This window comes from Diceros bicornis, chromosome 35 (genome assembly GCF_020826845.1).
Source record: "Diceros bicornis minor isolate mBicDic1 chromosome 35, mDicBic1.mat.cur, whole genome shotgun sequence".
In the NCBI taxonomy this organism is placed as follows: domain Eukaryota; kingdom Metazoa; phylum Chordata; class Mammalia; order Perissodactyla; family Rhinocerotidae; genus Diceros; species Diceros bicornis.
In genome coordinates, this window is record NC_080774.1 from 30,856,172 (window position 1) to 30,877,488 (window position 21,317).

Consider the following 21,317-nt stretch of genomic DNA (forward strand, 5'->3'; position numbering starts at 1 on the left):
GTCCTCACCTTTCATGTAGTACAGAGTGTCACGCAGCATCTTGAACATGGCCACATAGAGGGGGTCGCTGAATGTGGTGTAGTGGAGATCAGTGCTGGGGTTGGCCTGTGGGGAAGCAGAGGCATGTGACCACAGCAGGGAAACTCTCCTCTGGACCTCCCTTCGCTTTTCATGCCGAGGCCCGGGTAATGATTACATTCACGATTTAGCATTATAAATGGAACAACGTTTATCATGATTCACCACTCGGAACATTTTAATTACTCTCTTCACCCTCTTAAGCATCCAGCAGAGGAAAACAGGAGGTTTATGCTGTCCAGAGATGCCTGTGGGGGAGCAGCCACCTGTACACCTGAAGGAAGGACCACTCCCCTCTCACTGAAAGCTCACCATCTTTGGCTGTCTTTGAACAAAGGGGGACATAGGAAACGGAGGAGGAGAAAGACAGCCAAGGGGCCACCAGACCAGGGGATTCAACTCTGTCCACCACTCAGGCGACAGACACCACAGCCAGGGCACCTTCAGCTTCAGTTTATATACATATATATATATTATTTTTGGTGAGGAAGATTGGCCCCCAACCAACATCTGTTGCTAATCCTCCTCCTTTTGCTGAGGAGATTGGTCCTGAGCTAACATCCACACCCATTTTCCTCCACTTTGTATGTGGGACGCCGCCACAGCATGGCTTAATGAGTGGTGCATAGGTCTGCAGCCAAGATCTGAACCCGAGAACCCTGGGCCACCGAAGCGGAGCACGCGAACTCAACCATTAGGCCACCAGGCCGGCCCCTATATTTTGTAATTAAAATTCATTTTAAATCATTCTTTAGTAATCTAATCTAAAATGTAGCACTATCTTTCTTCTGAGGAAAAAAATTCACACAAAGTCTAATGAGTTGTATAAGATGCAGTTCTTAACTACTATACATTCCCAGTTTAGTAAAATGGAAAGGCACAATTTATTATAATTCTTGACACATGTAAAAGTGATCTGCACATTCAGGTGAGGGGGATGAGGATGATGAGGAAGCAAATCTGCAGGTGTGGTGGGAAGGGGCCTGCAGTGCGAGGCTGACAGAGGGAGCAAGAATCGCCTGGAGGACATGAGAGTGATGCCAGTTTTCAAGTGGGCACTGAAAATATGAGCTATGGTTAACAAAGTGCCATCGATGGGCCCTGTGCTAACTAACTGCTTTAGAGACATCACCTTCCACAGTCCTCACAACATCCCTGTGGGGCAGAGATGAAGAGACTAGACTTGCTAAAGTTAAAGCAGCACAGGGGTCTGATTCCGGAGCCAGGAAGAAGTCACAGCAAGCAGAGAGTGGAGCCCAGATAAGGTACCCAGCTCCATCACTCACTAGCTAGGTAACTAACGTTCCTTAACCCTGGAAGCCTCAGTTTCCCCATCTGTAAACGGGGAACTGCTGCGGGATTCAAGGAGAGAGTGAGTCAAGTCCTATCACAATGTCTGGCACATAATAAGCATGCAATAATTGCTAGTGATTATTGATAATAATAATTATATTGCAGTAACTCTAGGGTGGAGTTTAAGTTCTTTTTTTTAGCCACAAAATCATTTCTTCAAATGGACATTTATATTAAAGTCCAAATTACAAAACAGAAACTGTTCTGGTTCAACAGGGAGAAGGGTCCCATTTTCCCAGCTTTCCCCTACACTAGTAAGACAAGCCCTAAAGGGGATCCCCACTGAGCCTCAACTTTTCCCTTAGGACTAGACTGACACTCTTCATTATAGACCAGGTGCAGGCCCAACAAATGACCAGTTTTTCTGACTGCCCAGCCCAGTTCCCAGCCCTGGTCCTCCTGGTCTGCCCTGGGTTACACATGACCACACACTGACAGAGGAAACTACGAGGCCTCTGAGACTGCAAGCACAGTGAGAGAAACAAAGCTCAGGGCAACAGGCAGGACAACAAAAGGGTTGCAAGACAAGGTAGGAAGTGCCAGACTGCAACTTGGAGAGTTACAGGAACTGTGCAACACCAAGAACCAACCCAGAGCCAACCACGCCCAGCACACACATCTAACATCTGCAGACAACTTGCTGGGAGCAAGTGCAGGGCAGGAAAAGACACACTCTGCAGCACAGGACAGTCCCTGGTGGTTCCCTCCCCACTTCATAACTGAGCCCCAGTAGTACCAGGCGCTGTGTGTCTTATAATCAGGCAAGAGAAATAACACCAGGCTTAACAAGGAATCTGGGTCCAGCACACAGACATGGCAATCATCAGCCTGGCAAATGCCAATCTCTCTGGATCCTAACACTCAAAAGGGGACTGACCCAAATGTTTCCTGAGATTTTGAGACCTCCCAGCACCAACATCTAATGATTTTATAAATAATGCTGTAGGCCTTGGTTCCAAACACATTAAAGACTAGGTATACACTCCTCACACTTAAAAGCCTGGGCCTGCACGTGCCTAGAAAGTACGAGGGGTGTGTACCAATCCTGGAGAAGCGGCTTCGGAAGCACAAAGGAGCAAGGAAGATAAAAGAGCAAAGACTTCAGTCAGAGGACCCAGGCCAGAATCCAGCTCCCACAGTGACTGTGTGATGTGGGCACATTAGGTAGTCCCCCGAACCTGTATCTTTCACCTGTGACATGGAGACACTGACCACTGCTCAGAGGCACTATGAAGTGGTATATTTAAAAAAGCCCATAGAAGTAATAAATGAATATGGTAAAGTTGCAGGATACAAAATCAACATACAAAAATCAGTTGCATTTCTACACACTAGCAATGAAGCAGCAGACAGAGAAATTAAGAATACAATCCCATTTACAACTGCAACAAAAAGAATAAAATACCTAGGAATAAACTTAACCAAAGAGGTGGAAGATCTGTACACTGAAAACTATAAAACATTGTTGAAAGAAATTGAAGAAGACACAAAGAAATGGAAAGATATTCCATGCTCTTGGATTGGAAGAATTAACATAGTTAAGATGTCCATGCTTCCTAAAGCCATCTATAGATTCGAAGCAATCCCTATCAAAGTTCCAACAACATTTTTCACAGAAATAGAACAAAGAATCCTAAAATTTATATGGAACAACAAAAGACCCCAAATAGCCAAAGGAATCCCGAGAAAAAAGAACAAAGCTGGAGGTATCACACTCCCTGATTTCAAAATATACTACAAAGCTATAGTAACCAAAACAGCATGGTACTAGCACAAAAACAGACAAACAGTTTGTCATTTGTTGACAGACAAACAAATGGAATAGAACCGAGAGCCCAGAAATAAACCCACACATCTATTGACAGCTAATTTTCGACAAAGGAGCCCAGAACATACAACGGAGAAAGGAAAGTCTCTTCAACAAATGGTGTTGGCAAAACCAGACAGCCACATGCAAGAAAATGAAAGTAGACCATTATCTTACACCATACACAAAAATTAACTCAAAATGGATGAAAGACTTGAATGTAAGACCTGAAACCATGAAACTTCTAGAAGAAAACATAGGAAGTACTCTCTTCGACATTGGTCTTAGCAACATATTTTCAAGCACCATGTCTGACTGGGCAAGAGAAACAAAAGAAAAAATAAACAAATGGGACTACATCAAACTAAAAAGCTTCTGCACGGCAAAGGGAAACCATCAACAAAATGAACAGACAACCTAACAACTGGGAGAAGATATTTGCAAACCATATATCTGATAAGAGGTTAATCTCCAAAATATATAAAGAACTCATACAGCTCAACAACAAAACACCTAACAACCCAATTAAAAAATGGGCAAAAGACCTGAACAGACATTTCTCCAAAGAAGATATACAGATGGCCAACAGGCACAGGAAAAGATGTTCAGCATCATTAACTATCAGGGAATGCAAATCAAAACTACAATGAGATATCACCTCATGCCTGTCAGAATGGCTATAATTAACAAGACAGGAAACAACATGTGTTGGAGAGGATGTGGAGAGAAGGGAACTCTCACACACTGCTGGTGGGAGTGCAAACTGGTGCAGCCACTATGGAAAACAGTATGCAGATTCCTCAAAAAATTAAGGATAGAACTACCATGTGATCCAGCTATTCCACTGCTGGGTATTTATCCAAAGAACGTGAAAACACCAATGCATAAAGATACATGCTCCCTTGTGTTCACTGCGGCATTATTCACAATAGCCAAGACTTGGAAGCAACCTAAGTGCCCATCAAGGGACGAATGGATGTGGTATATATACACAATGGACTACTACTCAGTCATAAGAAAAAATGACAACCAGCCATTTATGACAACATGGATGGACACTGAGAGTATTATGCTAATTGAAATAAGTCAGAAGGAGAAGGTCAAATACCGTATGATCTCACTTATAAGTAGAAGATAAAAACAGCAACAAACACATAGAGACAGAGATTGGATTGGTGGTTACCAGAGGGGAATGGGGGGAGGGAGGAGGGTGAAAAGGATGATTAGGTACGTGTGTGGTGATGGACTGTAATTAGTATTTGGGTGGTGAACATGATGTAATCTATGCAGAAATAGAAGTATAATGATGTACACCCGAAATTTGTACAATGTTATAAACCAATGTTACCACAATAAAAAATAAATTAATTAAAAAAAATTTAAAAACCCAGCACAGAGCTAGCTCTCAGGTGGCAGGTGTGTTGTCATTATTGGCACTAGGGAAATTAAGCTGAAAACTCACTGCCAAACCCTTTCACTCCAGCTCCCACATAAACTCTTCCTGCTTTCTCCACACAGATATTCATGTCAGGCTGATCTCACTGTGATGCCCTCAGAAGGGACGTACCTCTACCACGCTGGCTACAACTGCATCCAAGGATTTGAGAACAGGCTCTTCAACGATCTTCTTCACCTATCAGGGAAACAAGACGTCATGATGCACCTGACAAACAGTGAGAGACAGGAATGCCAGCTCCTTCTACTAAAGAACAAATCACGTCGATGGATTAAACCACATAACAAGCTCTCATGTGGTGAAAAATGTGTTGGGAATAATAGGCCAACAACACACACATCATGGGTCCATATCAAGCTATACACACAAAATGTCCTTAATTGGAACTTCTTTTCTCACGCTAGATTGGAATGACATAAAAACAGAAAAGGAACCAACTCCCTCAAGTTTGCTGACATTAGAGTTCCATTTCCAGGATGTGAAAGCATTCAGACTCCAGGCATCACCCAAACCCTCTCCCAGATGTCAGGACACCTTCACAGCCAGTCCTCCGGTGCTGATGACTCTTCCCTCCTCCCCAAGGCCTGGTGCACTGGCTCTTCCGAAGCTGCCCAGGTAGTCAAACTGCAGCACACATTTAAATTGCTAATAGAAGTGATCATTTCCACCCCTTCTCTATACCAGCATTTAGTACAGGAATGAACTGTTCTGTCAACTGCAGAACCACCTGATAAAACTGCCTGCCGCCCATTATAGTATTTTAAGAAGGTTATTTTAAAAATGTAGAGATAATGACAAACGACAGGCCAGTAGAAGAAATGAAAAATTGCCTAGAAGAAAACCTAAGCTTGAAAAGTTAAAACATACTGGAAAAAATAATTCTCCCTAGGAAGGATCTGAAATATTCAGACTTCAATTGGGATTTCTGTCATGATACTACAAAGGGCCATCTGAGAAGGCCTTGGGCCACCCAGGCCACTGTTCTGTCTGGGACACTGACAGTGAAGAGCAGTTTACGGAGAGTTTCCTTTCTTGACTGCAACTTTAAAAACACCCTAGGCTATTTAGTAATTCATTATGACTCTATCCTCATTCATTATCACCTATGCTTTAAAGTCTTCCATCTTCAGCCTACAGCCATTCTCTTTGAGTGATTTCTATTCACACTCCACACAGAGGGAGATGGCTGCTTTCTGCAGCACATGCTTCACGCTTTCAGAGGTATCCTTCTCGTTCTCTCTCATTCTTTCCAAAACAGAAAGTCTGATCTTTAGAGTCTGTCCCTGATGACGTCTTCACCCCTATGCCCTCAAATCTGTCTTGAAGCATCCCAGTTCAATCATAACAACTTCAGAGTCCCTGGATCAGAGACCCATCTATTTCAGGACTCAGACAACGGCACTAATGTCTTCTCTGATGTCATCCAAAGGTTATGCAAAAGTACCCAAATATGAAAAAGTTAGGGTTTTGTATTGATCCAAATAGAGCAGCCCCTGAGGGGGAGTCAGGTGTAACAGAAACTGGACTTGGGGTCAGATTCCCTGGGCTGAGCCCTGGCCCTGCCCCTGGCCTATGGATCCATGATATATTTAACACTGATTTCCTTACCCCTAAAATGGGGGTGCATGGCTGCCTGACCCACATGGTTGCTGCAAGGATTAAATGAGAAAGTATTGCATAATGTTACTCTCCCTCCTTCTTTAATCTAAAAATTTATGACTACTAAGTTGTACTCTGAAATACTGAAAAACTCCTAGTTTTTCTTTTAAAAAGTACAGGTTTTCACCACTAGCAATTTTACTGGTTGATATACACATGGTGTGTTTACCCATCAATGCTCTGCTTACCAAGTTTAAGAGTTCTCGAAGCATTTCTAGTGGAATGTTGAACTCCTTATAGGTGATGCCATTGAAAAGAGGAGAAACTGAGAAACTGGAACTGATGGTGGAGAAGTAGTAATCGGGCTCCAGGGCACTCCCATCAGGTAAGTAAGAGACTGACAGGGAAGAAAACCAGAAAGTCAGTCATGGTAACACATGACCAGGATAATTTCTCAAGCTGATTCCCTCAATAACCAACAAAGGCATAGATTTTGCTTTTGTTTACACTCCAATTCCTTGTTTTTTAATTAAGAAGTAAAGGCTGGATTGCAAATCCTTGGGGAAGGACATCTCTCACTTGAGTGTTTCAGGTCAAAGGCTTAGACATAATCATGTCCTAATATTTTCAACCCAGACAGTATAATTTAACACGTGAGAAGAACAACTGAAAAAAAGAATTATAACTTTTTAAAGGTTCAGAGAAGTGAAAGTTTGAAGCCCACAGTGCCCCAAAGATATTCTACCACCAAAATCAGAAGAAAAATGTATACTATTAGAAATTTCAAAATCAGAACAAAAATAAAGTCATTCATCCAACACTTACTAATAAATATGAACCCAAAAGCATATAACTGTTTGAATATCCATTATAAGAAAACTATGATAGAAGACTGACTGGAAAATAAATAAGTTGGTAATATTTTCATATTAAATAGTGACAAACTATCAATCTATAAAGAACCAAATAAATCTATAAAAAAAACAAATTTTATGACTTTCTCAAACACTAGGGCACAGAAAAAGCAAAGACTCGAGTTTACCCCAATTGTGTCAAAGCTGGTGTATAGTTCTATGATGCTGGTGACACACTGCTGACCTGACTAAAAATGGATGGGTCCCAAGAGAGTAAACCAGCAACTTACAACAGAGATGGGCAATAACACTGAGAGGAGTTGAGATGCTGGAAGTCGACACAATAAATGACCACTGAAAGAGGAAATGAATGAGGAAAGAGTGAGGGAGAGAACAAAGCCATTCTAAAGGGAGTAGGTGGGGAAGAGGGTAAGGAGGTGTGCATGTATGTATGTGTATAAAACGTGTGTGGAAAAAAAAATATTAAAATGTGTGTGGAAAAAAATACATAAAATGTGTGTGAATATATATAACATAAGTGAATATATATACATATATTATATATAGATCCCATTATATGTGTGTGTGGTTGGTTTAGTTCACTTAGCATAATGTCTTCCAGGTTCATCCATGTTGTTGCAAATGGCAGGATCTCCTTTTCTAAGGCTGAATAATATTCCTGGAAAACATTATGCTAAGTGAAATAAGCCAGTCACAGAAAGAAAAACTACATGATCTCACTTATATGTAGAATCTAAAAAAGTCGAATACATAGGAGCAGAGAGTTGAGTGGTGGTTACCAGGGGCGGGGAGGTGGAGGAAATGGGGAGACGTTGGTCAAAGGGTACAAAGTTGTGATTATGTAGGATGGATAAGTCTACAGATCTAATGAACAGCATGATGACCATAGTTAATAATACTGTATTGAATACTGGAAATTTGCTAAGAGAGTAGATTTCAGGTGCTCTCACCACAAAAAGAAAAAAATAGTGGGGCCGGCCCGGTGGCGCAAGCGGTTAAGTGCGCGCGATCCGCTGCGGCGGCCCGGGGTTCGCTGGTTCGGATCCCGGGCGTGCACCGACGCACTGCTTGGTAAGCCATGCTGTGGCGGCGTCCCATATAAAGTGGAGGAAGATGGGCACGGATGTTAGCCCAGGGCCGTCTTCCTCAGCAAAAAAAGAGGAGGATTGGCGGATGTTAGCTCAGGGCTGATCTCCTCACAAAAAAAAAAAAAAAAAAAAAAAAAAAAAAAAAAAAAAAAAAAAAAGAAAAAAATAGTAACTATGTGAGGAGATGGATATGTTAATAGTTTGACTATAGTAATCATTTCATTACGTATATGTATACCAAATCATGTTGTACACCATAAGTGTATACAAGTTTATTTTAAAAATAATAATAATCATAATAAGAGAAGGTAAGAAGTTTGTGATCAGGGGCCGGCCCCGTGGCTTAGCGGTTAAGTGCACGTGCTCCGCTACTGGCGGCCCAGGTTCGGATCCCGGGCGCGCACCAATGCACCACTTCTCCGGCCATGCTGAGGCCGCGTCTCACATAGAGCAACTAGAAGGATGTGCAACTATGACATACAACTATCTACTGAGGCTTTGGGGGGAAAAAAAAGGAGGAGGATGGGCAATAGATGTTAGCTCAGAGCCGGTCTTGCTCAGCAAAAAAGAGGAGGATTAGCACCGATGTTAGCTCAGGGCCGATCTTCCTCACAAAAAAAAAAAAAGAAGAAGAAGTTTGTGATCAGAGGGCATCTCCCAGATAGATACCACGAAATAAGAACAAAGTCCTGTGTGGCTGAGCTAGTGTGTGGTGGGCATAGATGGAGGCAAAAGGCGGTAACTGCAGGGATCCAGGATCTAAGATTTGGGATTTGTGTGGCGGGTTGTCACTGAAAGTTTTTAAGCAGAAAATGAAATGACCAGATTTGTGCTTTTAAATAATTCTTAAGAAAAAAGATTCTTATAGCACTGTGGAAAAGGGCCCGGAAAGAGACAGGGAGACTAACTGGGAGAAAAGTCACAGTGAAATGGGAGGCAAGTAAGCAAACAGGGAAAGAGCAGTGTGATTCCTGCCTGTCTCCTGAACAACGAGGTGCACTTTGGAGAGCAGGAAAATAGTCCGTCCAGCTCACCCCTGCAGGAGAGAGGTGCCCAGCCTGCATCTGCTAAATGAAGCTTGCACAGTGAGCCCGCATCTGGGCAGCCCCAATCCTGGGCACTTACTGGAAGTGCTTAAAGGAGGGCAGCCATGACGGAGAGGGCCCTGAGCACACAGAGTAAAAGAAGAGTTGTCTACCAGGGAAAGAGAAGACTTCGAGGGCAAATCATGGCTGTCCTCAGATGCCTGGAGGGCAGGCAGGTGGCAAAGGGGTTGTTCACAGCCTGGAGGAATATATTCCATGACAAGCGGTTCTCTCGGGGAGGTGGGATTTTTAAGTGGGTGAACTCGGCCTTTATATTCTAACACATAAATAGACTGTAACATGTTACATTCTCACAGAGCCAAGCAATACTGTATGCAAAATTACCCACATTTATTTGAGTTTAGATACTCTACTCCTTATGTTTTTTTTTAATTCCCCTCACATCTTTCAAGATCCGCTTGAGAAATGCTCTTTTAGCAATTAATATCATCCAAAAATGGAATAGATGACATTACAAGGTGCAGAATTCTGGTTTCCCCATTCCCATCACTCAATCCAAGTCTTAACTTCCCTGAAGGATAAGGTGGAGGCAATTTTAACTGTGTTGGACACTGCACAGGGCTGTCATATGAATCAAATTCAGAAATTATGTGAAAGTTCTCTGTGAACAACAAAGCTCTATAAAAAGTATTACTCGTAGTATCTTTACTACGTTCTTTAATATTATCTACATACTTAATGTCCTTAAAAAAAAAAAAAAGAAAGAGAAGGACCCACTATTAATGCTTCCACCTAAGAACCAGTGCTTTCATAGGTTAATGTACTAAAATTCTGATGGCAGGCACATGGGGGTCTATATACTATTTCCTGCACTTTTCTCTATGTATGAAATATTTTATAATTAAATTTTAAGAAGTTTAAATGAAAATAGAAACTAAATTCTTTCCAAAAGCTTGACACTCTAGATGCATGACAGCAGAGTGTTAGTATCAGCACCACTAATCACAAGAAGAAATCACTGTGAACCTGCTATCCGAGTCCTAGGTCAATATTCTTGGCAGAAAGGTGAGGCCCACCTTCAAAGTAGTGAAAGGCGGATCCTCCAGGGGAGCTGGGAGGGGGCATCCCACGTTCAGGGCTGACCTGAAACACACAACCACACTTACAGATCAGAAAAGGCCAGTCAAACCTCAGTCAGGGCCGGCCCCGTGGCTTAGCGGTTAAGTGCACGCACTCCGCTGCTGGCGGCCCGGGTTCGGATCCCGGGCGCACACCGATGCACCGCTTCTCCGGCCATGCTGAGGCTGCGTCCCACATACAGAAACTAGAAGGATGTAGAGCTATGACATACAACTATCTACTGGGGCTTTGGGGGGGAAAAATAAATAAATAAAATTAAAAAAAAAAAAACCTCAGTCAGATTCATCTTAGACAAGGTTCTCTCCGCCAGCTCAATGGCTGTACTTCAAGTCCTGGTTCAAGCCTCACCTACTCTTCCTGAAGCCTACCGTAGCTACAGTGTTTTCTATCATATACCACATCACTAAATTCTTCATGTCCAGCCGTATATTTTATACTTGATTACCGAGCTGGAATTATTCTCAGTGTTTTGAGTCTATCTTTCTACATAAATCAACTATATACTTATTAAGGACACCAACTGTCTCCCACTCAGAATAGAGTTTGGCACCAAACTGCTATGAAACAAACACTTCATGACTAGGAGATGAAATCACTTATACATCTTAAAAAGGACAAAGCAGGCCAGCCCAGTGGCGTAGTGGTTAAGTTCACGTGCTCTGCTTTGGCGGCCCGGGGTTGGCAGGTTCGGATCCCACATGCAGACCTACATACCGCTTATCAAGCCATGTTGTAGCAGGTGTCCCACATATAAAGTAGAGGAAGATGGGCATGGATGTTAACCTAGGGCCAACCTTCCTCAGCAAAAAGAAGAGGATTGGCAACAGATGTTAGCTCAGGGCTAATCTTCCTCACCAAAAAAAAAAGGACAAAGCAAGCCTTTGTATTAAAGAGAATTCTAGTGAGAATCTTTCATGTTTCATAAGTTTCCTCAACCTACACACAAGTGGGATTTTCTTTTGGTGAGCACTTAACAAGATCTCTTTCCACTGCTCTTTTCCCAGGAGCGCAGCCCCACCTGAGAGATGCTGGACACACTGCTGGTCTTCCTCTTCAGGGTGCCCTCCTGACACACAGTCAGCAAATTGCTGGGAAGGATTGAGCGGAAGTCATTGAAGGAACGCCTTCGAACGCCTTCAAGCTCCTCTGGGACTCGGAGGGAATGAGGAGGGACTTTGGGAAAGAGTTTCGAGAGGAGAGACTCTTCTGTGTTGCTGTAACGGCCAAATGCTCGTGAGATTCCTATCAGGCATGGGATCGCATATTTGCAAAGGTATTCTAGAAGACAAAGTGAGAATGTTAGGATACCAGAAACTTACCTGTGAGAGAACCATACTGTACCAACTTGTAACACTGGTTGTAATACTAACTCACATCTCACAATCCACCCACCAACAAATCTGAAGGGTCAGAATAAGCCACAGAAACAGGGTCAACCCCAAGGGCTGACGGATGATATTTTCAATCTGTCATTAACAACAACTTCAGACTCTCTCTGTCACATACAGCTGTTCTCTTTGGGAGGTCTTGATCTATTTATGGCACATCCAAATCAATTATACAGCTAAGGGCCAGCCCGGTAGCTTAGCAGTTAAGTGCGCGCGCGCTCGCTACTGGCGGCCTGGGTTCAGATCCCGGGGGCGCACCAACGCACTGCTTCTCCGGCCATGCTGAGGCCGTGTCCCACATACAGCAACTAGAAGGATGTGCAACTATGACGTACAACTATCTACTGTGGGGCTTTGGGGAGAAAGAGGAAGAGGATTGGCAATGGATGTTAGCTCAGAGCCGGTCTCCCTCAGCAAAAAAAGAGGAGGATTAGCACAGATGTTAGCTCAGGGCTGATCTCCCTCACAAAAAAAAAAAAAAATTATACAGCTAAGTCATGTTATCAAGTACCTCTCCTATACTTAAACAATATATTTATTCTCCTGGGATCAGATTGGTAGCCTTGCACTAGAAGAAAAATGACCTCTGGAAGTCAGATATGTTATAAGTGAAGACACTTAGGCCCAGAAAGGTGAGGGGATTTGTCCAAGGTCACCCAGCATTTTCAGATAGCAGAGCTGTACTTATGATTCCTATGTGGCCTATTAGCTAAAACACAACAAAGGCAACCTAATATACGAAGGTTTTCATCCATCAGTTACATAGGTAGTAAAGAACAGAAAAGAAGACAGGAAAAACAAGGGAAAGAATAATCACAAAACCATTTTTTTTAAAAGCCTTGGATCTATAATCATACCTTTTTCTTGAATCTCCAAGGCCTGGCACATTCCCAAAAGGACATGCAAAACCTGCAAAAGTGCCTCTAAAATCTGTAATAGCCAAGGAAATAGAACACACAAACTTACAAACAAAATCAGATAAATATCACAAAATTAATTCAGAATTAAAAGGAGCTTTAGACATTCTCTTGTCCAACCTCAGATCTAATACATAACTCCCTGCCATGACAGCTCTGCCAAGGGTCAACCAACTGACGTTCCAGGGACCGGAACCCTCCCTCTCTGGGCTGGTCCAGAGTTCCTCCTATCTCTGGGCCAATGTTGTCCTCCTGGGGCTTGTACCATCAGCCCCTGGGGTCACTCCTTCCTCCATATTCTGGAAAAGGTGATAGGCCCTCAAATCCCTTTCCATGGCTAAATACCCCCATTTCTTTTCATCCATTTCTCATGATTTCAGGTCCTTGACGATGCTGAAGGCCTGCTTCTGATTTTACTGTAGTCCAGTGTGTCAGAAACTGTCCGATCTGTCGTGCTCAGGATAAAATACATTAATATTCCAGGGATTCTGGGACCCACCCTGAGAATCACCAAGCTCAACACAGATTCTAGACTTCTATGTCCATGACGTTAGCTTTTTGGCAGCTACCTCACACTGCTGGCTCAGTGACCTTACAGATAAATAAAATACTTAAGTCTTTTTCACTCACACTGCCTGTAACCTATGCCACCTCTGCTTATATAGCTGGTATTTTTTGCCTATTGTTGATCCCTACAAAAGCTCACGGTATTAGCTTTAGTTCATCATACCAGTCTTTGATTTCTAGCTTTGTCCTGTCTACAAATGAGATTCACTTGCTTTCTGGATCTTCATTCACAGCCCTGGCTCGTTGTGCTTCAAACGGAGGGGGCCAGCCACGGGATGCTCCCGCTGTGCTGGTACTTCATGGTCAACCTTTGGGGTGCTCCTTCAGGCAGTTCCACAAATCTGTGGAACTGTTTTGGCGCTCAGCCCATATTATTGATCCCAGATGTCAGGAGAGGTGTTTGTCCAAAGCCTTGATGAAGATCAACTAGACTATATCCGCCTCCTTTCCCTCACCACCAGTCTTAGAAAACTCAGGCAAAGAATGAAGTTGGTCTGTGATGATTTGTTCGTAATCAAGTCAAATTTCTTACATTTTGCTAAGGTTAAATGATGCTGAATAACCTATGAAAACCTGAAAAGCAATACTTTCTCCATTTCATATACTAAAGTTATATCATCATTTTCAGTGTTGACCTCCCTATTTTGACCTTCTTTATAGAAAAGCCCTTAACTTATAGCCTTTTAACCTTTTAAATAATAATATGTGATTCTAACAGATCTAGTTACCTCTCCAGCCAACCTACAAATAAATAAAGAACCTAAACTAAGAAAGAAGGATGGAGAAGAATGCAATGGCAGAAATATTGACAAGAGAATTTATAGTTTTGTATCAAGGAAAGAGATTTTAAAAATTCAAAAACATATATAAGAACTCAAAAAGCATAGCTAGCTGGGAACACTTAGCATATAGGCAAGCAACCAAGCACTCCTTGGTAGGACCTGAGGCTAGCAGCAAATAAAAATTGATTTTCAAAATGGATCTGATTAAGAAAAATTTTAAATTATGATTTTACTCTTCATTTAAAAAGAAGTATCACATACATTTAAGTAACATTTCCAACAAAATAAACTAAAACTAAAAAAATCTGGGCACTTAAAGGTATAGCTCCAGCTACCTAGAATATTCTCTTCTATGAACAACTTTAATCCCCAACATAGAGTCAGAAAAATGAGCTGCCTCTGTCTTTTGCTGCCTGACTCTCAGGGCAATTGGGAAAGCCGAATGAGATCAGACTCAAGAGATCAGTGGGTAACCTAAAAGTACTGTAAACAAGTATTAAACATTTCTTAGGTGTGTTATTAATTGTATGAAATAAATCAACATAAACAATCCAATCACTTAATTTTTTTTTTTTTTTTTTACTCTTGTCATTGCTTTGGGACTCTTTGATCTAATAGAAATGCATACCAATTCACCGCATGCTTACCTCATCCCTAAGTGAAGGGTCCCTATAAGCCACATCAGACAGCAAAGTTACCAAGCAGAAGCTAAAGCTCTCTGCAACTGGGAGGGCACCTGGGAGGCATAAAGACACAAATCAGATCATCACAAATGAGACAGTGGGCCACACCTCCTGACCACCTAATTCAGTACATTCTGTCTCTCACAGGACCTGCCCAGGGACCAGTTTACAGTGGTGGCTGCCCTCATTGAGATGAGTCTCAAAAGAACAGATATGGACCCAACATGATTGCTGAGAAATACCCCTACTTTTCTTTTAATACAATGTTTTGGTTCAATAAACTTAAATGTTTCCTAAGCCAATAAGTTTGAGATTATGTAGCCTCTCAACATGACAGATTCCATTTTTTATTCTGGACCTAAATAAAAGTAAGAAATCAATCTTGATAGAGTATGAGAGATGGTTTATAGAGGCTAACTGTCAAGTATCAATTACTACTACTTTAAACTGAATTAAGTGTTTATATTTTCTTTTCTGCTTTGACAAATGGAGAAAATCCTAATAAGAGCTTCCAAAGATTTGCTCTATTCCTCATAGGTTTTTTAAGCCCTTCCACTACTGAGCTTCCTGGCAGGAACATTCTCAGGAGCAGGGCCTCTAGGTCGGGAAGGAACACCATACATGAAAGACCAAAAGCTCAGCAGTACTTCTATGGAGTGGTGGCTTCAAAATGTTAGAACCACTGCCATGTATGTCCAATCACTAATAAATATTTAATCAGTTTTGAATACTGAATATTCAATCAAGGACAGAGCTATCCACTGTTTTATGGACATACGCATAGTACATGGCAGAAGACTGTTACATGTCCACTTCTGCACTTACATTTCTAATGATACAGCTCTCAGTGGTTCTCAGATTTGAGTGAGCATCAGGATCACCGGAGGGCTTGTGAGAACCTAGACGCCTGCTCCTAGCCCCAGAGTTTCTAACGCAGCAGTTCTCATGGCGGGGACTGAGAATCTGCATTTCTGAGAAGTTCCCAGGTGATGCTGATGCTGCTGGTCCAGGGACAGCACTTTAAGAACCACTACTCTAGAGTTTAAAAGTATAAATAAACTGCCTTAATAAAAAATAGAAGAGTGAAATGTTACCCAATAATTGGAAATTTATATATCTCTAACAATGTTCAAATAATGCTAAAACTTTCATTCTAATACGAGTCCACGTATACAGAAGTGATATTTGTTTTGAAATAGAAGAAAAATAGAATCAACATCTACTGGTATTCTGCTTCTCCCCAAATTAGATAGCAATAGTGGACATAGATGGTTTGACTTTTTAGCAACACTCTCTATTTAATTTGCAGTCCCTTAAATTCCAGGATACACATCATAATTTGGGGTCTGTCAGTTTTATCCACAGCAGGTCATCAGAAATGATGAAAACCCGGGGCCGGCCCCGTGGTGTAGCGGGTAAGTGCTTGCGCTCCGCTGCTGGCAGCCCGGGTTTGGATCCCGGGCGCACACTGATGCACCGCTTGTCAGGACATGCTGTGGCGGTGTCCCATATAAAGTAGAGGAAGGTGGGCACAGATGTTAGGCCAGAGCCAGTCTTCCTCAGCAAAAAGAGGAGGATTGGCATGGATGTTAGCTCAGGGCTGATCTTTCTCACAAGAAAACAAACAAACAAAAAAGAAATGATGAAAACCCAAAGGTCAAGAAAAATATAGGCCAAACTGGATGTTCATGAGAACAGCAAAACCCATCTTTAGCAGACTGAGCCTACCTAACAAATTACGGCCGTGCACCAACAAAAAGGACAAAGGCCTTCTTTACAGCCACCAACCCCGGCTATATACAAATGTGGGCCTCAAGCTTCAGAGAGTGAAATTATAAGGAAACTTCAGTCTCATGCATCTTGAACTCTAAAATGTTGGAGGTCTTCCAAGTTGATTTTGAAGTCTTGGGAAAGCAGTATACAAGAACATCAGCGTTTTAAGTGTTTAGCACAATGCTTGGCATACAATGGACCTATGTATATATTGCAGGAGGGAGGGAAGGAAGAATGCAAGGAGGGAGGAAGGGAGGGGAGGGTAGTGGAGGGGAAGAGGGGGAAAGATTATCTAACTTTCTCTTTGACCTTAAAGAGAGATCAAAATAAAATACAAGTAAAAAAGAAATTTCTAAGAATTTAAGAATTCTAAATTTCACAAGAATTTATTCCATTTCTAAAGGTGCAAAGTTTAACTGAAACTTAGCAATAGGAATGAAGTAATAAAACTATTTAAAGTGAACATTGTGGTGGAGCTCTGAACATCCATTTCATTCTTCCTTTTTGAGCAGCAGCAATGCAATTTGGAGAACTGACCTCACTCCAGGAGTGAGCCTACTCATCTAAGGGTAATAGACACTGGTTCGGGGATGGCCAGGTGACCCAATTCTGGCCAATGAGACATGATAAAAGGTTCCTGAAGGTCTCAAAGTTCCTGCTCACTCTCAGAGTGCAAGGAAAAGCCAGCTTGCTCAGCCCTGCCCTCCCCCTCCCTCGCCCATAGGCTCTGGACAACAGTGTGTAAGCGTAGTTCACGTTGCTGCAGGCAGGCAATTGTGCACAGCCAAGAGTGGAACCAGCTAGAAGTATCCTAACTGATGTGTTAGTATAATTAAACACTTGATCCTTACAGACAGTGAACATACATATTTTTCCTTGCACTCAGGGAAAACATTATACAAAATTACCTCTGCCTTTCCGAGCTGTGCTTTCTTCTACCCAATATACTTTCGGAAGACCTTTAAGAAGTCGAAGAAGGTAAGGAACCACAGAATCTTTGTGCTTAAAAAAAAAAAATTACATTTAATAAAAGACGTGATTTGTAGCTTTTAATATAGATTAAAGCTCAAAGCAAAGCATATCCACTTCTGTTTCCACATGGCAGGCAATGTCCAGAAGCTGTCCCGTCAGCCTGTATGTACCACAGGTGCCTAATGGAAAGGCTAAAACCTGCCCTTCTGTTGCTGAATGTCCAGACCGGCTCTGGCCTCCTCTGGGGGCCAGGCCCCCGGGAGGGCTTCTCCAGAAGAAAGTATGTGTGCAGACACACTCAAAACTGCCTTCACTAAGAGGTGTTCAGAGAGCCCCCAAACCCTTCAGTGGGCCCCATGCTCAAGTTCTCTGGACTGGAGAAAAGCTCACAGCCACCAAGTTTCTCAATTGGGTGATGCTTCTCTTGTTCACAGCCCTTATCCTCTTTTAATTTCTTTTTTAAAATTTTCTGCTTTGTGTTTCCTTTTGCTCCTCTTGAATTGAGCATTAGACTTTATGGCCAACATTGGCCAATGAAAAAATTACTTTCTTTTAGTTTCCAAACTAGCCAATTAACATTTAACTTCATAACCTTCTATCACTGGCTCTTTTGGTTGTTTCCCTATCTATAGCTGCTCTAGTGAAAGAAATGTGCTCTAAAGAAGGGGGATACTCTTTGATGTTCTGAAATACTAAAAAAACATGCAGTGGTTTTGAAAAAATGGCTGCAAATTCTGTGACATTCCTTCCACCGAAAGACGGAGTCAAAATAACCTCCCCTGGAAAATGGGCTGCCTCGGTGACTTGCTTCTAGTGAATACAGAAAGTAGTATGAATGAGACTGACTTCCCAGGCTACATTAGAGAAGGCAGTGCAACGTCTACCTGGCTCTTTCTCAGGATACTCCCCCTGGGAACCCGATACTATGTTGTAACAAGGCGACAAAGCCCAGGTCCCATGGAGAGGACATGCACATAGAGGTGCCCTGGCTAAGGGCACCAGCAAAGGTCCCAGTCAGCTGCCAGGATCAACCCCCACACATGTGCGTGAACGAGCCTTCAGGTGATCCCAGGCCCCAGCCTTCAAGACATCCCAAGTGATGCTGAATGCAGCAGAGACCGCAACTCTTTTGAGTCCTGTCTAAACTGCAGATTCGTGAGGAAAAAAAAAACACTGTATTAAGCCACTAAGCTTCAAGGTAGTTTGTTACGCCATAATAGATAACCAAAACAAACAGAGAACTTTCTTTAGTGAAAACAAAACAATTTTTCCCCTAAAGGATAAAAAGGAGCTGGCTAAGACACCTGTCCAGGATCCTAGTGTACAAAACTCTGAAGGGCCCGCACTGCACAGCTCCCTGCAGAGAAAGCGGCCCCGGTGCTCCTCCCCGTATATACCATTACAGCTTTTGTGGCACGTGGTGAGTAAACTGCCACAGCTGCTGCCAGGGCAGCCCACTGCCTGGACACGAAGGAGGCCAATGCGACAGCCCATCTCGGCTGGAGACAAGGAACATAAACTTCAGGCCGACCAAGAGACAGCTGGTCCCTAGGGCCAGGGGGCTGGTGAAGAATGCTGGGCTCCTCTCCTGATATCTGTGAGGCTGAAGGGCTTCCCTGGAGGCAAAGGCAGACTGTATGGCTCACAGGACACCAGCTGCCACTCCGGGTCCTGCCAATCCATCTGGAACCTGAATTACACCAAAGGTAATTTGTACTTGTCTCTTCCTTACCATCTTCAAAAGCATTACTAATACTAGTATTAGGGACTTACAGGTAAATCTATCAAGTAATGTGTTTGCCAAAGATATTTTCAAGGAATACACATTTGAACAGAAGTAGTTTCTTATACAGATTTTTTTTTAATTCTTTTCTTCCCTTTATTTTTATATTTAAATTTAAATTAGGGCCGGCCCCGTGGCTTAGCGGTTAAATGCACGCGCTCCGCTGCTGGCGGCCCGGGTTCGGATCCCGGGCGCGCACTGACACACCGCTTGTCCGGCCATGTTGAGGCCGCGTCCCACATACAGCAACTAGACGGATGTGCAACTATGATATACAACTATCTGCTGGGGCTTTGCGGGGGAAAAATAAATAAATAAAATCTTTAAAAAAAAAAAAAATTTAAATTAGACCTGGCAAATAGAAAATGATTTTCTTTCTTTTCATGTTTATAAATAAAGAGGAAGAAGAATTAAAATGTAGCTTATGCATCCAATCTTAGTCTTTCACGTGGCTTTGGTCAGACAACCCATTTAATTTTTAAAATATTGTCTAAAATTAAAATGTTTATGTTCTTTTCAAAGGTAAAAATACTCTGTCAAAAATATTAATCCTGGGGGCCGGCCCCGTGGCTTGGTGGTTAAGTGCGTGCGCTCCGATGCTGGTGGCCGGGGTTCGGATCCCGGGCGTGCACCGAGGCACCACTTCTCCGTCCATCCTGAGGCCGAGTCCCACATACAGCAACTAGAAGGATGTGCAGCTGTGACATACAACTATCTACTGGGGCTTTGGGGGGGAAAAAATAAATAAAATCTTTAAAAAAAAAAAATATTAATCCTGGGCTGGCCCCGTGGCTTGGTGGTTAAGTGCGCGTGCTCTGCTGCTGGTGGCCCGGGTTCAGATCCCGGGCGCGCACCGACGCCCTGCTTCTCTGGCCATGCTGAGGCCACGTCCCACATACAGCAACTAGAAGGATGTGCAGCTATGACATACAACTGGGGCTTTGTGGGGGGAGAATAAATAAATAAAATCTTTAAAAAAAAATATTAATCTTTATTGAAGTAAAATTTTCAGGACATGCAAGCTAACATTTTTAGATAACTAAAAATTCAAATATCAAATATCTTTATTTTCTTAACATAACATGATTAAACTTAGAATTAGAAAACTGACTCTTGGTAATGATAAAAATAAATAGATAGATAAATAAAAGATTGTATATCTAGTGATCAATCATTTGCTTCAATTAGCCTTGGTAAATACTAAAAACACAATGGCCATGCCATTTTCTGCTGGAGCTACAATACTGGCTTTTAAATCACCTTTAAAAGGCACATTAATATGTAATCTATAACAATTGCATCTATTACAGTTTTGCAAAAGATAGTACTATATCAAATTTATCTCAAAGAATACTGTCCTTTTGGAAGGAAAAAAATGGTTACTCTGAGTCTGTTTAACAAGCGTTTTACCTGAGATTAAAAATCAAGTCTACTCTGGAGGGCACACAGTTACTGCCCAAAGCATTTTAACTAACTTTCTGGCAAAAAAAACCCAAAACGCTTTCTTTTAACAACATAATATATTCCCATAGTTCAAAAAGCAAAATTTCCTAAGAAGTTGTACATTAAGAAGTCTCATTCCCACTTGTCCCACCTACTCCATCTTGCCCACTGCTAACCACTTTTATTAGGTTCTTCTAATATTCTTCTAATATTCTAGAATTCTTCTAGTATTGCTTCAGGTAAATACAAGCAACTACAAATTTAAATTCTAATTATACTCCCCTTTAACACTGCAGAAACACTTTTAATTTAGTAAAGACTTACCTGAAGATCAGACTCAATGAGAAAAATGCCCAATGCAATTACTGCATCCCTCCGTCTTTCATCTAATTGGAAGATCCCATGGAAATCCACTGGGCACATACAAAGCAGCTTTTGGACCTAGAAACCGAGACCAAAAAAGAAAAAAACCCATAGATTAAAAATATACAAACCCACATTCAGAATAAGCCAGTACCATAAAAGCCCCAAGAGTCTATATAACCAATAAGTCATTTTCTTTCCAGT

The 21,317-nt window shown here is 42.1% G+C and overlaps 1 protein-coding gene across 4 annotated transcripts in view; it reads right to left on the reverse strand.

Moving 5' to 3' along the window:
• Positions 1-21,317, reverse strand: part of PI4KA (phosphatidylinositol 4-kinase alpha) — a 127,049-nt gene that overhangs the window by 81,580 nt on the left and 24,152 nt on the right. For 3 of the 4 annotated variants that reach the window (XM_058532057.1, XM_058532058.1, XM_058532056.1), the window contains exons 2-10: positions 21,075-21,191; positions 17,461-17,554; positions 14,744-14,832; positions 12,688-12,760; positions 11,461-11,720; positions 10,379-10,445; positions 6,542-6,690; positions 4,806-4,871; positions 9-105 (exon numbers count right to left, since the gene is read on the reverse strand). In XM_058532057.1, coding sequence (XP_058388040.1) covers positions 9-105; positions 4,806-4,871; positions 6,542-6,690; positions 10,379-10,445; positions 11,461-11,720; positions 12,688-12,760; positions 14,744-14,832; positions 17,461-17,554; positions 21,075-21,191 — 1,012 coding nt within the window. The remainder of the gene's footprint in view (positions 1-8; positions 106-4,805; positions 4,872-6,541; positions 6,691-10,378; positions 10,446-11,460; positions 11,721-12,687; positions 12,761-14,743; positions 14,833-17,460; positions 17,555-21,074; positions 21,192-21,317) is intronic. The other variant, XM_058532059.1, reaches the window with a different exon arrangement.